Source organism: Siphateles boraxobius, unplaced genomic scaffold, assembly GCF_051911475.1.
Source record: "Siphateles boraxobius isolate OS27281-9 unplaced genomic scaffold, OSU_SipBor_1 88, whole genome shotgun sequence".
Taxonomy (NCBI): domain Eukaryota; kingdom Metazoa; phylum Chordata; class Actinopteri; order Cypriniformes; family Leuciscidae; genus Siphateles; species Siphateles boraxobius.
Window position 1 is genome coordinate 59930 of NW_027509217.1, and position 16514 is coordinate 76443.

The window sequence follows — 16514 nt, forward strand, 5'->3', positions numbered from 1 at the left end:
CTATCACCGCTTCACATTCATCACATCACTTCACCGGCGTTCATCAAGGTCCCTGCATCCCTTGCCCGTCTCTGTGTGTCTGAGACTGTGACTTTGTTTCCCCGTGCTATTTACTTCACTGTAAATAAACCTCACTTACCTGCTCTTGTCTCCACTCTCGTTCCTTGTCATGACTGAACGATCTGACCGTGGCATGGAGGCAGCAGGGGGTTCGGAGATTTCTTTTAATGAGTTTGTTTCTTCTTTAATGAGTCAATCGGATGGATTCTCAAGAGGAATGTATCTCGAACACAGGGCGGGCAGTTCAAGCTTTAGTGATGCAGGTGTCCGAGCTCACCCAACAGCTTCAACATCTTAGGAGTCCCACTGCGCCGCCCACACCGCCGGTTCAACCCACACCACCGGGACCGTCCTTCCAGTCGGAACCTCGTCTTCCTGTCCCGGAGGCTTACGGAGGGGAACCCAACTACTGCAGGGCGTTCCTTACTAGGTGTTCAATGCACTTTTCGCTCCAACCTCGCACCTTCAGCAGCAAAAGTTCCAAGGTGGCCTTCGTGTTGACGCTGCTGACTGGGAGGGCGGCGCTATGGGGAACTGCGGTGTGGGAGAACCAAGACCCATGCTGCGCCTCGTTCCAGGCACTCGCCGAAGAAATAAAGAGAGTATTTGACCGGTCGGTCGCGGGACGAGAGGCAGCCAGACTCCTCGCCGATTTACATCAGGGAGACCGACCGGTCTCCGATTACTCCATTGAGTTACGCACGCTGGCGGCCGAGTGCCAGTGGAACGAGGAGGCGCAGTGGGACATGTTCCTGCGTGGGCTGGCTGACCGTGTCCAACGGGAAATTTACACTCTGGACCTACCCACAAGTTTGAATGGCCTCATAGATCTGGCTCTCAGAGTGGATGCTAGACTCGCCAGGATGGAACGTCTAGCTCCCCCGGCTCGTTTTCCTGGAATCACGGAACCCCCACGAGCCAGCGGCAGAGACACGGTCAGCCCCGTCGTCGATCATGAGCCCATGCAGGTGGGTAGAGCTCGGCTTTCCCGGGAGGAAAAGGAAAGGCGGAGGTCCCTCAGACTCTGCCTTTACTGCGGAGGGGCAGGCCATTTCGCACATGACTGTCCGTTAAAAGGCCAAGCCCGGTAGTAACATTGAGGCTACTATCGGGTGGGATCTCCGCCGAGAAGTCCTCACCACCATCATCCACGCTCCTCCCGGTAAGACTGAGATGGACGACCGGTACTCACGACTGTCATGCACTTCTGGACTCAGGGGCTGAGGGAAATTTCATGGACCGTGAGTTGGCACATAAACTTTTCATTCCTGTCACTTATCTTGATCACAGCATATCCGTCAACGCTCTCAATGGTCAAAGACTGTCCAACATTGCTCTCACTACCGGCCCTATAACACTTACTACATCTGGTAATCACACTGAGACACTGTCATTTTTCATCCTGGACTCGCCCCTGACACCCATTGTCCTTGCTCACCTCTGGCTCACATTACACAACCCCCGTATTGACTGGCGCCATAACTCCATCTCCGAATGGAGTACTCAATGTTATAAGTCTTGTCTTACGTCTGCCTGTCCGTCTGTACCTGTTTCTGTGTTTCAGGAGGAAACAGTGGATTTATCCAACGTGCCCGTTGAGTACCTGGACCTGAAGGAAGTGTTCAGTAAGTCCCGTGCTGCTTCTCTCCCTCCTCACCGTCCCTATGACTGTGCCATAGATTTACTGCCAGGTAAGTCTCCGCCTAAGGGCAAGTTATATTCACTTTCTGTTCCAGAAAGGGAGGCTATGGAGAAATATATTTCTGATTCTCTAGCATCTAAGTTTATCCGGCCTTCCTCTTCTCCAGCGGGGGCGGGGTTCTTTTTTGTGGGGAAGAAGGATGGTTCGCTGCGACCTTGTATTGATTACCGGGGGTTGAACAACATCACGATAAAGAATACCTATCCTTTACCGTTGATGTCTTCAGCTTTCGAGAGGTTGCAGGGAGCGTCGATCTTCACTAAATTGGACTTGCGCAATGCCTATCATTTGGTTCGCATCAGAGAGGGGGATGAATGGAAAACCGCTTTTAATACCCCCAGGGGAAATTTTGAATACTTGGTTATGCCGTTCGGGCTATCCAACTCCCCAGCGGTTTTCCAGGCACTCGTCAACGACGTGCTGCGAGATATGGTTGATCAGTTCATATATGTCTACCTGGACGACATATTGATTTTTTCATCTTCTCTCCAGGAACACGTGCAGCACGTACGACGAGTGCTTCATAGACTGCTAGAGAATGGGCTTTTTGTCAAGGCGGAGAAATGCGATTTTCATGCACAGTCTGTTTCTTTTCTAGGGTACATCGTGTCATCTGAGGGAATGCGCATGGATCCTGACAAGGTTAAGGCTGTGGTAGAATGGCCAAGCCCAGACTCCCGTAAGGCCCTACAGAGGTTTCTGGGATTCGCCAATTTCTATAGGCGTTTCATTTGCAATTTCAGCCAACTAGCCGCGCCTCTGACTGCCTTGACCTCCCCCAGAACGACGTTCAGGTGGTCCGATACAGCTGAGGCTGTATTCGCCAAACTGAAGAGCCGCTTCGTTTCGGCCCCCATCTTGATAGCCCCTGATTCCTCACGTCAGTTTGTGGTGGAGGTCGACGCGTCAGAGGTGGGGGTAGGCGCAGTTCTTTCCCAGCGCTCTCCCACAGACGACAAGATGCATCCGTGCGCGTTTTTCTCCCGTCGTCTATCACCTGCTGAACGTAACTATGACATTGGCAACAGGGAGTTGTTGGCGGTCAAGCTTGCGTTAGAAGAGTGGCGTCATTGGTTAGAGGGGTCGGGGGTACCTTTTATCGTCTGGACTGATCATAAGAACTTAGAATATATCAGCACGGCCAAAAGACTCAACTCCAGGCAAGCTCGGTGGGCTCTTTTTTTTCGGTCGTTTTGATTTTTCTCTATCGTACCGCCCAGGTTCCAAAAACATCAAACCTGACTCATTATCTCGTATTTTTGACCCATTCGAACGCCCGCTTACTCCCGAGTGCATTTTACCCGAGACCCTAGTTGTTTCCACACTCACATGGGAGATCGAGTCGAAGGTCAAGACGGCCTTAGAAGGGGTAACGCCTCCGCCCGGTGGCCCACCGAGTCAATTATTTGTGCCAGAGGGGTTACGGTCCGACGTCATCAAATGGGGGCATTGTTCTAACGTGGCTTGTCATCCAGGGGTTAATCGCACCTGTTTTTTGGTTAAGCAACGATTCTGGTGGCCACTAATGGCTCGCGACATTCGCAGTTTCATCTTGGCTTGCTCGGTTTGTGCCACTGGTAAGACTTCCAATCGACCCCCGGATGGGCTACTCCAACCGCTGTCTGTCCCTTCGAGACCCTGGTCCTACATTGCGCTAGATTTCATTACCGCCCTCCCAGGGCAAGACGGTCGTTTTGACCGTAGTGGACCGGTTCTCGAAGGCGGCTCATTTCATCCCCTTGCCCAAATTACCCTCTGCCAAGGAGACAGCGGTTACTGTGGTGGACCACATCTTTCGCTTACATGGCCTCCCGATTGACGTGGTTTCCGACAGGGGTCCCCAGTTTGTGTCCAAATTCTGGCGTGAGTTTTGTAAGTTACTGGGAGCGACTGTCAGTCTGTCCTCTGGGTTTCACCCCCAGAGCAATGGCCAAACCGAGAGAGCCAACCAGGATCTGGAAAGAGTGTTGCGATGTTTGGTCTCAAAGAATCCTTCCTCCTGGAGTCAACAGCTTTCCATGGTTGAGTACGCTCATAACTCGTTGCCAGTGTCATCCACGGGCCTATCTCCGTTTAAGGGTAGTTTAGGTTACCAGCCACCGATTTTTCCTAGCCTGGAATCCGAAGTCGCGGTCCCCTCCGCTCACGCCTTCGTCCAGAGATGCCACCGCACATGGACCAGAGCCCGCGAGACTCTGCTCCAGGTGAGGGCGCGCACCAAGGCTAAGGCCGATTGCCACCGGTCGAAGCCTCCCGTTTACGTCGTTGGTCAAAAAGTGTGGCTTTCAACCAAGAACATTCCTCTCCGCTCCGTTTCCAATAAGTTAGCTCCTAAATTTATCGGCCCGTTTCCTGTCACCAAAATCCTTAGTCCGGTGGCAGTCCGAATCAAACTTCCTCCGGCGTACAGGAGAATTCACCCCGTCTTCCATGTTTCCAAATTAAAGCCCGTGTTTCATTCACTTTTTAATCCGCCTGCCCCGGTCCAACCCCCCCCCCCCCCCCCCCCCCCCCCCCCCCCCGCCGCGACTCGTAGATGGGGAACCAACCTATTCGGTTAGTCGTATACTGGACTCTAGACGAGGGGACGCGGATTCCAGTATCTGGTGGACTGGGAAGGTTACGGTCCGGAGGAGAGAAGTTGGGTACCTGCTAGGGACATCCTGGATCACTCCCTTATCGATGATTACAATCGACAGGTAAGGGCGTCTGGGAACGCCAGGAGGCGTTCCTAGGAGGAGGGGTACTGTCACGGTGTTTGAATTCATTGTATCCTTCTTGTCTCGTGTCATTGTTGTTGTGTGTGTGTGAGTGTGGGCGTGGTCTCCAATCCGTACCGCTGATCAGTGGCGCCAGCTGCATTCGATCCCAGCACCAGCTGAACCTGATCAGCGATGCCTATTTATACTCACTGTTTTCGTCTTATCCTTGTCAGATCGTTGTGAAGTGTTCCTGGTGTTCGTTCCTGTTCCTGTCTGACTGATTCTTGTACCTGCGTTCCTGTCCTGGATGTCTTCGTGTTACTCGTCACTACTCTACAGCACTTCCTGGACTGGCTATCACCGCTTCACATTCATCACATCACTTCACCGGCGTTCATCAAGGTCCCTGCATCGCTTGCCCGTCTCTGTGTGTCTGAGACTGTGACTTTGTTTCCCCGTGCTATTTACTTCACTGTAAATAAACCTCACTTACCTGCTCTTGTCTCCACTCTCGTTCCTTGTCATGACATGTTGACAGTGTTGATTTTCAATAAGCCATTTCTTAATATTAATCTTAAATGAGTAATAGGATTGGCACTCTCTAATTGATGGTGGTACTGAGTTCCATTGATGTGATGCTGTGAATGAAAAGACGGCCTGACTGAATGCAGTTGTTTTGAGTGGAAGTGTGCAGTCCCTCCTAACTGCACCTCTTGTAACTCTGTTTGCATTCGATTTAAAGTTGACAAGGCCAAACAAAGGCGGAGGAGCTAAACTGTGCATGATCTTATAAACTAAGCAGACATTTCTGTATTTTATGAGGTTTTCCCAACTAAGCAGTTTATACTTCTTTAGAATATGGCAATGATGGCAACGAAATGGCCTTTTGTCTAGAGTTTTAAGTGCTTGTTTGTATAATGATTTCAGTGGTTTTAAGGCTGTAGAGTGTGCGTTGGACCAACTTATCAAAAAGTAGGTGATGTGGGAGAGAGAACCAATAAGTGGAAATATACCTTAGCTGCCTCAGTTGATAGGAGGTTTCTGATATACCTGAAATTAGCCAAACTGAACTTTACTTTATTACAGACCCTCTTTATGTGGGTTTTGAAGGCAAGATTTGAGTCTAAGTGTAGTCCTAGATACTTGTATTCCGAGACAACTTTTAGTCTGTGTCCTGAAATGGAAATGTCTTGTTCTGCGTCTATGCGCGAGCCTTTGGAAAGAAACATACAAACTGTTTTTGAAACATTCAGTTGCAAACAACAGTGATTAAGCCTGGATGTGACCTTCACTAATACATCTGTTAGCTGGATTGCAATCTCTGCAGCAGTTTTACCATGAGTACAAATAACTGTGTCATCAGCAAACACTGTAAAAAAAATTCCTAATTTCACAGAAAATAACTGTGATTTTTTGATGATCATTTTCTTTCATTTTAAATTGTACTCAAAACACTGTAAAATTACAAATAATATCTGTAAAATTAAAATGCAGCTGATATTTTAGGTATTGTGACATTAATGACAAATTCCAGTCATTCACTTTTTTTTTTTACAGAAAATTTATTGTATTTTTCATACAATATTTTTCTATTTTCTTAAAGTACATACAAATGTATGTAAAATTACAAATATAATCTGTAATTAAACGGTAACAAAACAGTTAAATGATTACATGACTGGCAGCCCAAAAAAACGGTAACATTAAAGTAAAACATCATCAATTAAATAAACTGAAAAACACTGTTATTTACAGGTATTTCCTGCATTATTATGATCAAATACCTTCATTGTAAAAAAATCATAAAAAAAATGGTCAAATGACTGGCAGCAAAGGCTGCCAAACAAAAACCATAAAATTAAAGTAAAATATTCTATTTTAAATAAACTGAAAAAACACTGTTATTTACAGGTATTTCCTGCATTATTATGATCAAATACCTTCATTGTAAAAAAATCGTAAAAAACGGGTCAAATGATTGGCAGCAAAGGCTGCCAAACAAAAACCATAAAATTAAAGTAAAATATTCTATTTTAAATAAACCAAAAATACTGTTATTTCACAGGTATTTCCTGCATTATTATGATCAAATACCTTCATTGTAGAAAAATCGTAAAAAAAAAGGGTCAAATGACTGGCAGCTACGGCTCCCATACAAAAAACATTAAATTAAAGTAAAATATGTTAATTTAAATAAAGTGCAAAAAACTTTAACAGAAATTTGATGTCACCATTATTGAGATCAGTGTTTGCTTCAGTTGGGATCTGGACCTTTAATTTTACACCATTAGATTTTATCTGGCTGCTTTAACTTTGTATTTGATATACATTTGTTATAGCAATTAAAGCAGGAGAAAATATCAGCTGATGTTGGTCATTTGTTGGTGATGTTATAGTCATCATATGGTGTCCTGATTCGCTGATATGACAGTGAAATCCTTGAGTGTATCTGTTGAGAGTACATTATAAATAGATGTGCTTAAGTTTTAAATAAAGTCTATGATTGTCATACTTTTCCCCATGAACCTTAAAATATTGAAACAATATTATTCCAATCTAAAATTTAAGAAAAAATATCTATTATAAAGAAAATGTTTGAGCTGGTTTATTTTTTTTTAGGGGTATGACATCAATAATCAACATATGAATCTCAACAATGGTGACAATCAACAAAGCCTTTATGTGACTTTATAGTAGTTGATCACCATTGTAGTGATTCATACGCTATTCTTGATGTATGTGTGAGTCTGTATGATCCTGTCAAAACATTTTCTGTATAATGACTTGATAAAATCTTAGTATCACGGCACTGTATGATCTTCTATAACCGTATTGGTTTGCAAAATTAACAACTAATATTTAACGAATTAATCAGATATTACACTCTTCAGGTAGCATCAATAAAGCATTCAACTACATGATGACTATTATCACTAATAAGTGACCAGATCTTCTGATCTGAGATTCTCTTGGATTCCTACCATAACAAATATGTATCAGCGACACACAGTTAAAGCAGCCAGAGAAAAAGTAAAATTAAAACTAAAGGGTCAAGAGCCCAACTAAAGCAAACACTGATCTCAATCATGGTGACATCAAACTTTATTATTTTCCATAAAAAAACAACTTCTAAACATCTGTTAATTCTCTGTAAGAATATTAGTATGCAATAAATAAAGTCTGGATTGTAATAAGTGAGGATGCAGAGATCTTGAGAGATCTGTTAGTGTTTAATGTTCTGTTGGGATGTAAATTGTTTCTGTATGGTGTGTTTTGTTGGTCACGATTGTGTTGAAGTGTAGAGCCTGTGCTTCAGTCCAGGATGAGCAGAGAAACACTGATGAAATGCTGCATGTTGCTTTATTTAACTGACAGTAACTGTGTAGTTGCTGATGCAGCGACGTATACTCACAGTAAATCATGCATCACCTACATGTTTATTAATAAAAAAATCTGAAAATATGTGAAATAACTGTGTTTCTGTTAAAAAGCTTAATGAAGATTTCTACTTTTCCAGTTATTTAAATTAGGCTATTTTACATTCATTGTATGGTTTTTGTATGGCAGCCATTGCTGACAGTCATTGACTGTTTTTTTATGGGATTGTTTTTACAGTTAGGGTGTTTGATCGTAATAATCCAGATAATAGCTGTAAAATAACAGTGTTTTTCTGTAAAACATTTTAGAAAAATATCTGTAAAATGTTTTTGCACTTAATTTAAATTTGTATATTTTACTTTATTTTTACGGTATTTGTTTGGCATATTTGCCAGTCATTTGACCCTTTTTTTGCGATTTTATTTTTTACAGTGTACATTAAGATATCACAATTTCCACAAACAAAGGGTAGATCATTAATGTAAACGCTAAAAAGGGTTGGACCAAGTATGGAGCCCTGCGGGACCCCATTTGAAAGACATAGGGGGTTAGATTTATAGGTAACACTTTACAATACGGGTGCACTAATATGCATTAATTCATGTTTAACTAATGCACAGATAATCATGAGTTAATGTATGACTCATGAAGAATTAAACCATTAATTAATGATTACTGCATCAGCAACTAATAAAGAGTCTATATGATTAATAGATTAAGTAATACATGAATTGCTATTAATTCAATGTGTCATTGTGTATTAATTCCTTAATAAAATATTTGATTAACTAATAGTGTAAATTAATGTGTTAATTACCACAATTAGTCAAAGCTATGCACTTCAACTTCCAGTTGTCTGCTTTAATTAATCATTAGCTAATGATTTGCAAATCTATCATTATGTTATGACTTTACTTGTTGAGGCACATGACTATTAACTAATTGTTAAGTAATATGTAATTTTGGTTTTGACATCCCGCTATTTCAATGTCCCGCCTTTTACAACCGGGATTCCACTGTGCCAGATGAACTACCGCTGCATCCAACAGTTCATGGCACAGGAGTGTGTCAGGTTAAGCTTGAGCTCGAGGATTTAAAGGAAGAACACTGAGAACATGCGGCCGAGCTCTGCTATTTCATAACACTGTGTCTAGACCAGACAAAGAAACTAGAACCCATTATAATCAGTGATACAACACTGGATGTGACACAATGCTACAAGACACAACAAAACCCCGACAGTAAACTGATGCCTCACTCTATTTCTGACGTACTCCGAGCTCTTGCGCTACTTCTGTTACGAAGGACAAATGGACTTGCAATGGTCTGTCATGTCCAGTGTAGACAGCTGTAATGGTCTGTCATGTCCAGTGTAGACAGTTGTAATGGTCTGTCATGTCCAGTGTAGACAGCTGTAATGGTCTGTCATGTCCAGTGTAGACAGTTGTAATGGTCTGTCATGTCCAGTGTAGACAGCTGTAATGGTCTGTCATGTCCAGTGTAGACAGTTGTAATGGTCTGTCATGTCCAGTGTAGACAGCTGTAATGGTCTCGTCCAGTGTAGACAGCTGTAATGGTCTGTCATGTCCAGTGTAGACAGCTGTAATGGTCTGTCATGTCCAGTGTAGACAGTTGTAATGGTCTGTCATGTCCAGTGTAGACAGCTGTAATGGTCTGTCATGTCCAGTGTAAACAGCTGTAATGGTCTGTCATGTCCAGTGTAGACAGCTGTAATGGTCTGTCATGTCCAGTGTAAACAGCTGTAATGGTCTGTCATGTCCAGTGTAAACAGCTGTAATGGTCTCGTCCAGTGTAGACAGCTGTAATGGTCTGTCATGTCCAGTGTAGACAGCTGTAATGGTCTGTCATGTCCAGTGTAAACAGCTGTAATGGTCTGTCATGTCCAGTGTAGACAGCTGTAATGGTCTCGTCCAGTGTAGACAGCTGTAATGGTCTGTCATGTCCAGTGTAGACAGCTGTAATGGTCTGTCATGTCCAGTGTAGACAGCTGTAATGGTCTGTCATGTCCAGTGTAGACAGTTGTAATGGTCTGTCATGTCCAGTGTTGACAGTTGTAATGGTCTGTCATGTCCAGTGTAGACAGTTGTAATGGTCTGTCATGTCCAGTGTAAACAGCTGTAATGGTCTGTCATGTCCAGTGTAGACAGTTGTAATGGTCTGTCATGTCCAGTGTAAACAGCTGTAATGGTCTGTCATGTCCAGTGTAGACAGCTGTAATGGTCTGTCATGTCCAGTGTAGACAGTTGTAATGGTCTGTCATGTCCAGTGTAAACAGCTGTAATGGTCTGTCATGTCCAGTGTAGACAGTTGTAATGGTCTGTCATGTCCAGTGTAAACAGCTGTAATGGTCTCGTCCAGTGTAGACAGCTGTAATGGTCTGTCATGTCCAGTGTAGACAGCTGTAATGGTCTGTCATGTCCAGTGTAGACAGTTGTAATGGTCTGTCATGTCCAGTGTAAACAGCTGTAATGGTCTCGTCCAGTGTAGACAGCTGTAATGGTCTGTCATGTCCAGTGTAGACAGCTGTAATGGTCTGTCATGTCCAGTGTAGACAGTTGTAATGGTCTGTCATGTCCAGTGTAGACAGCTGTAATGGTCTGTCATGTCCAGTGTAGACAGCTGTAATGGTCTGTCATGTCCAGTGTAAACAGCTGTAATGGTCTCGTCCAGTGTAGACAGCTGTAATGGTCTGTCATGTCCAGTGTAGACAGCTGTAATGGTCTGTCATGTCCAGTGTAAACAGCTGTAATGGTCTCGTCCAGTTTAAACACGGTGTAACAGCGTCAGTATTTCAGATTCTGGTGTGCTGATATTTGTGTGCGGCCCAACTTACCCATCCTTCAAACACTCTCTGACATTACACTCACTGCATGTGCAACTGTCAAAACCCATAACCATAATGACATATTACTTAACAATTAGTTAATAGTCTAATGTGCCTCAACAAGTCATAACATAATGATAGATTTGCAAATCATTAGCTAATGATTAATTAAAGCAGACAACTGGAAGTTGATGTGTATAGTGTTGACTAATTGTGGTAATTAACACATTCATTTACACTATTAGTTAATAAAATATGTTATTAAGAAATTAATACATTATGACACGTTTAATTAATAGCAATTCATTTATTACTTAATCTATTAATCATATAGACTCTTTTTTAGTTGCTGATGCAGTAATCATTAATTAATGGTGTAGTTCTTCATGAGTCATACATTAACTCATGATTATCTGTGCATTAGTTAAGTATGAATTAATGCTGATTAGTGCACACGTATTGTAAAGTGTTACCAATATTTCTTAAATGTGTAGGTAAAGTATTCCAGTCATGTACATCTCTATAAGAAAAAGCTGACTGCCCAAAAGCACTGGTATTATACAGTCTCCTCTAGTAGTGGCTCTAGTAGATGAGTTAGGCCTATGATTTTGTCTAATAAACTCATTAAGTGGAGGGGAGACCATACCATCCAAAAGTTTATACACAAGTAAAATATCCACACATTTAATCATATTTTCCCAATTTAAAAACTCATATTTGGTTAAAATTTTACAATGATGATATAAAATAGACCTTTTATCCAAAATTTTCATAGCCTGCTTATAGAGTCTTTCGATTGATTGTAATTTAGTTCCCCATGTCTGCGTCCAACTGGTAAGGCAGTAAGTCAAAAGTATGTGAAAAGATCATCGCATTAACATATAACTTTGAAGCCTCAGTGGTTAAATTATTTCAGAATTAATAACTATTTGTGAAGTCTTATTGCTTACCTGGACACACTGTTTTCTATCAACAAGGTGTGATCTTATCAATTTAATTACCTCTGGTGAAAAAAGTCTCGGTTACGTAAGTAACCCGCGTTCCCTGAAGGAGGGAACGGAGACGTAGTTGACGTGTCGACTGATTGGGATCACGCTTAGAGAGCCCGTCATCTTCGAGGACCAATAAAACGAGCCAATGAATTTGGCGTGCGCGAAATGCATCACACACTCCGCCCCTGCGCCGCGGGTATAAATACGGAAGTGGATGCACACACTAGTTGGTTTTCGCTGAGGAGCCGAGCGTAACCCGGAGTCAGCGGTGGTCCAGCAATAGTGGCTACGGGACTACGTCTCCGTTCCTTCAGGGAACGAGGGTTACAACTTAGAGACTTATATTGGTGGCCTAAGATGGATTTGCATGTACAGTCCACAACTGCTACCTGTCACTGTCCAACTTAACAATAAGATAGCTAGAAGCATGTACCACTGATCCCAGTTCAGTATCCAGCCGGTCCGTGGCAGAAACTGGGCATTGATGTGGTAGGTTATTTTATGTTAGGCCCTGTTAGCTGAAAATATGCCATTACATTAATGCAAGGAAATGGAGCAGTTGAGCGAATAAGCTACTGAAGGATGCCATTGTGACTGTGGAGAGAGAGAGAGAGGGGTCCATGGACATCATCAAACCTACAGAGCTACACCTCATGCTACCACAGGAATTTCTCCTTTCGAGCTCGTGTTTGGAAGGAAAATAAAAACAAAACTGTCAGTCCTTCCAAAGTGCAATCTGAACCCTGCCAGGAAAAAACTGAGAACAAAAGTTATGCAAAATGCATTGAGTCTAGTCTTGAGTTGTTGTATTATGTGGGGAACTGGTATGCATGTAAAAGGGAGAGAAAGCTGTTTTTGTACATAGAATGTTAGCAGAGTGACGTGAGTTTCCTGAAGGTGATCTCTTGATTTACGTGACTATACAACAATGTCCACTAACTCTCATTAGAGTATTAGTATAGTAAGTATTAGTTGTGATTGACGATCAGTTAAACTTCACAGAGCACATTTCTAGAACGGCCCGGTCCTGCAGATCTGCCTTTTACAACATTAGGAGGATCAGGCTCTTCCTATCAGAGCGACACAACTCTTGTTCTCTCCAGACTGGACTATTGTAATAATCTCTTGACTCTTCCAGCATCACTGTCAAACCTCTGCAACTGATCCAAACACTAATAACACTATCATTACAATCAACATCAAGAGAATGAGTCAGTGTTTTAATATGATCATCATGTTTTAGGTGTAATATATGATCCCTGTCAATCAAACTGAACAGACTGCATTCAGTCACTTCTGCTGTCTGGACGAGATGCTTTACATTGAGTCACAGAAACTTTTACATTCTTACAGAATTACTGTCACAACGGCTGATTCTTGATTTATGATCATGTTTTTACTCATTGTTTTTATTATATTTTTATACATTAAAGTCCATCACCTTCTTTATATGTAAATGTGCAGCAGAAGTGAAACTGTTGTGTTCCAGTCCAGATCATGTAACCAATCAAAGAGTGAGACTGAAAAGCCCATTTGCATTGTCAGGGTGGAGTGATTGTGATCTCTCAGAATAGAGCAGCTCTGTCTCCAGAGACCATGTTCAAACCCCAAGAGCTTTATTTGACATTTACTGCTACATCAACCTTCTGAAAAGCACCTGCATCTTCATCTGTTAGTTGAATGATGTTGTCAGACACAAAGTGAACTTGTTGAGAAGCTTTATTGAATGTTGCAGCAAACACAGCAGATTGAAAGATCACACACACACACACACACACACACACACACACACACACACACACACACACACACACACACACACACACACACACACACACACACACACACACTGTTTCAGTATTGAGTTGTAAAGCACTACAGCTGCAGCACTAGACTCATGTGAATCCTGCCTGACACAGGACACTCAGATACGGCTCATCTTCAGGAGAGAAACATCAGCACTCAGAGCTCTTGTGGAACGAGACCTCATGAGGAGCTCCATCATGTGTTACTCTGCAGACGTACAGCTTTCCCTCTTCCCAGAGTGCTTTGCTGAGGGTCAGGACGCTACTGCGGCTGTAGCGGCCGTCCTGCTGGCTCTCTGCGCTGGTCAGAACCCCCTCGGTGACCTCTGACCCGTCCAGTGTCCAGCTCACCAGCGCCCCCTGTGGAGAGTAAGAGCTGAGCAGGCAGAGCAGTGCGGCTGAGTCTCCAGAGATCTGCAGAGAAGAGGGCGGCAGCAGAGACACTGAGGGCTTCACTGTGGGACCAGCTGCAGGAGACAAACACAACACATTCACAAACACACACACAACACACTGCACTGCACATTCACAGCATTTCAACAGGACTGAAGCAGCAGACATGAGGAATGCAGGAAAAATCACCAGCATCTGATCCTTCATGTCCTTCAGCTTCACTACAGTGAATATATATATATATATAAATATACATACAATATACAAACTAAACAATCACTATATGCATTTAAACCTCATTATAATATATAACATTGTAATACACTGACTACTTTAATTTTATCAGTTTTTTTATATCCCAAAAGTGAGATATTCAAGTCAAAACTCAATTTCAAACAGAATTAAAACACCGAATAAACATTTGTTTACAATTTTATTTAAATGTTTTTTTTTTGTTTTTTTTTAACTGTTTCATTTTAATAATGCTATTCTTATAATATCATTGTTTTAGATTAAATAATTATACAAAAATATCAGTAACACTTTAATTAAAGCCTTTAAACATATTGCACTATAAAAGTATTTTTAATGCAGTAGTTATATATTGTTTTACAAATTATAAAGCATGTATGATCACATGAATAATTGTAACTGCAGTTTTAACACATTATAATATTATCTATTCACTGTTACACCTTCCAAAAATTATAATACACTAAAACACATGATAAACAACCACTTAAATTATAATACTTTAAAACTCATGACAAAAAAAACAATTTCAGATGTTTGATTTTAACTTTGGTTACAATAATATATGAAAAGATGTAAAGCATTATAATCTACATTATTGATACCTTTATAATGCATTATACATAAAGGCTTCAAGCAAATTGTCGCCACAATATCTAATACTCATTATTATTAATAAATGTTGTTCTTGTTTCAACTGTAAAACACTTTCTGAAATCTAAATTGTATTTTTTATTAGGTGATTAAATCGACAGACTTACCGATCACCAGTTTAGTTCCTCCACCGAATGTCCACCACAGTGATACAATCTAATGAAACACTCGTACAAAAACCTCTATTCCACTCGAGTGAACACACACTCCAGCAGAGAGAGAGAAACAACACTTCAACACACTGATATTAGAAGATCCTCAGCTCTTCTCAACACTCACTCATTCAGATTTGACTAAATGCTTTCTGATATAACACTGTTTAAAGAAATATATGTGATGAGCTGTGACCTCTGAGGTGACCTTTGACCTCTTTGATCATGGATGATGTTGTGGAGTTTCTCATAATGATGCTTCTGTTCTTCATATGCAGATCAATCATCATGATTGACAGAAAAACCTGCAGCTTCACACTTCAATCTTCAGTGAGAATCTGTTCAAATAATGACTTTATTGAATATTAGAGCCAAAGTCAATAGAAAGTGTGACAATGAAGATATAAAAGGTGTTTTGCATGTTCTACACAGTCAAGCATGTTTTCATATTCAAGGTCTGTTATAAAAGTATCTGGACTGGTTATGAATCTCCACACAAGATCATGAAACGTGAACATGATCTAATATGTGTCCATCTTTAACAGCCTGTTTCTTCTCCATCTGATGATTTCAGACACACATGAGGCTTCATGATAGATGGAGTGACACCATGAACTCTGATTAGAGATTCACAATCAGTCCTGATACTTTCTGAACACACTCATGATTCATGATCTTACTTTAGTGATGGCGCTTCATCTAGTGGAAGTGTAGCAGTGATGATGGTCACATGACTGAATATGGACACAGAGATGGACGTTCATCTGCACATCCTCAGTGTCTCAGGAGTCACAATAAACATACTAAATAAAGTCATGATTGTGTAACTCTAGTGTATATGAGTTTGTTCTCAGCACAAGCTGTTGTAAATCCTGCCCACTTCTTTGCATTGTCAGCACATGCTTCAGTGCTCTGAGAGTGTTTATAGTGCTGTGAGTTTAACACTTCATGACTGAGAGCAGAACACACACACTCTTCATCATCACACAAGACTAAACTACAACTATGAACACAATCAACATCTTCATCTGGACTCTCACACTGTTTGCTCAAGGTTTGTTTAATACAGTTTTTAAAATGATTATTAATTCTCTTAAAATGTGAAATATATCAATTCATCATTTTTGTTTGTGTTTTCTTTCAGAGTGTAGAGGACAGATCACTGTAACTCAGAGTCCATCAATATCAGCAGTTCAACCAGGAGAAGAAGTCAGAATAAACTGTAAAACCAGCAGTTATGTGAATGGTGGTAATTGGTTACACTGGTACTCACAGAAACCTGGAGAAGCTCCTAAACTCCTCATATATTATGCAACAACCCGTTATACTGGAACTCCATCTAGATTCAGTGGCAGTGGATCTGGCAGTGATTTTACTCTGACCATCAGTGGAGTCCAGACTGAAGATACATGAGATTATTACTGTCAGAGTTATCACTATATAAACAGTAAATGGGTGTTCACACAGTGATAAAGAGTGGTACAAAAACCTCTGTCAGTCAGACGTCACAGTGACTGCACTGATACAGCTGAGAGAAACTGCAGCTGCTGATGGAGGATCACAAACTACACAATATCAA

General features: G+C 41.6%; 1 long non-coding RNA gene and 1 gene segment (V, D, J or C); one reads left to right on the top strand and one right to left on the bottom strand.

Moving 5' to 3' along the window:
* Positions 1 to 13380: 13380 nt before the first annotated feature.
* Positions 13381 to 15780, bottom strand: LOC143731911 (uncharacterized). Of its 2 annotated transcripts, XR_013201004.1 has the most exons (3): positions 15616 to 15780; positions 14891 to 15273; positions 13381 to 13951 (listed from the first exon to the last, which is right to left on the bottom strand). It is a non-coding gene; the product is annotated as an uncharacterized LOC143731911 (long non-coding RNA). The 2 variants fall into 2 exon arrangements; XR_013201003.1 differs by having other exon boundaries at positions 14891 to 15780.
* Positions 15781 to 15813: 33 nt separating this feature from the next.
* LOC143731910 (immunoglobulin kappa variable 3D-7-like) lies at positions 15814 to 16514 on the top strand. The segment is given in 2 exon segments: positions 15814 to 15989; positions 16080 to 16514. Coding segments are annotated over 2 exon segments (318 nt in total).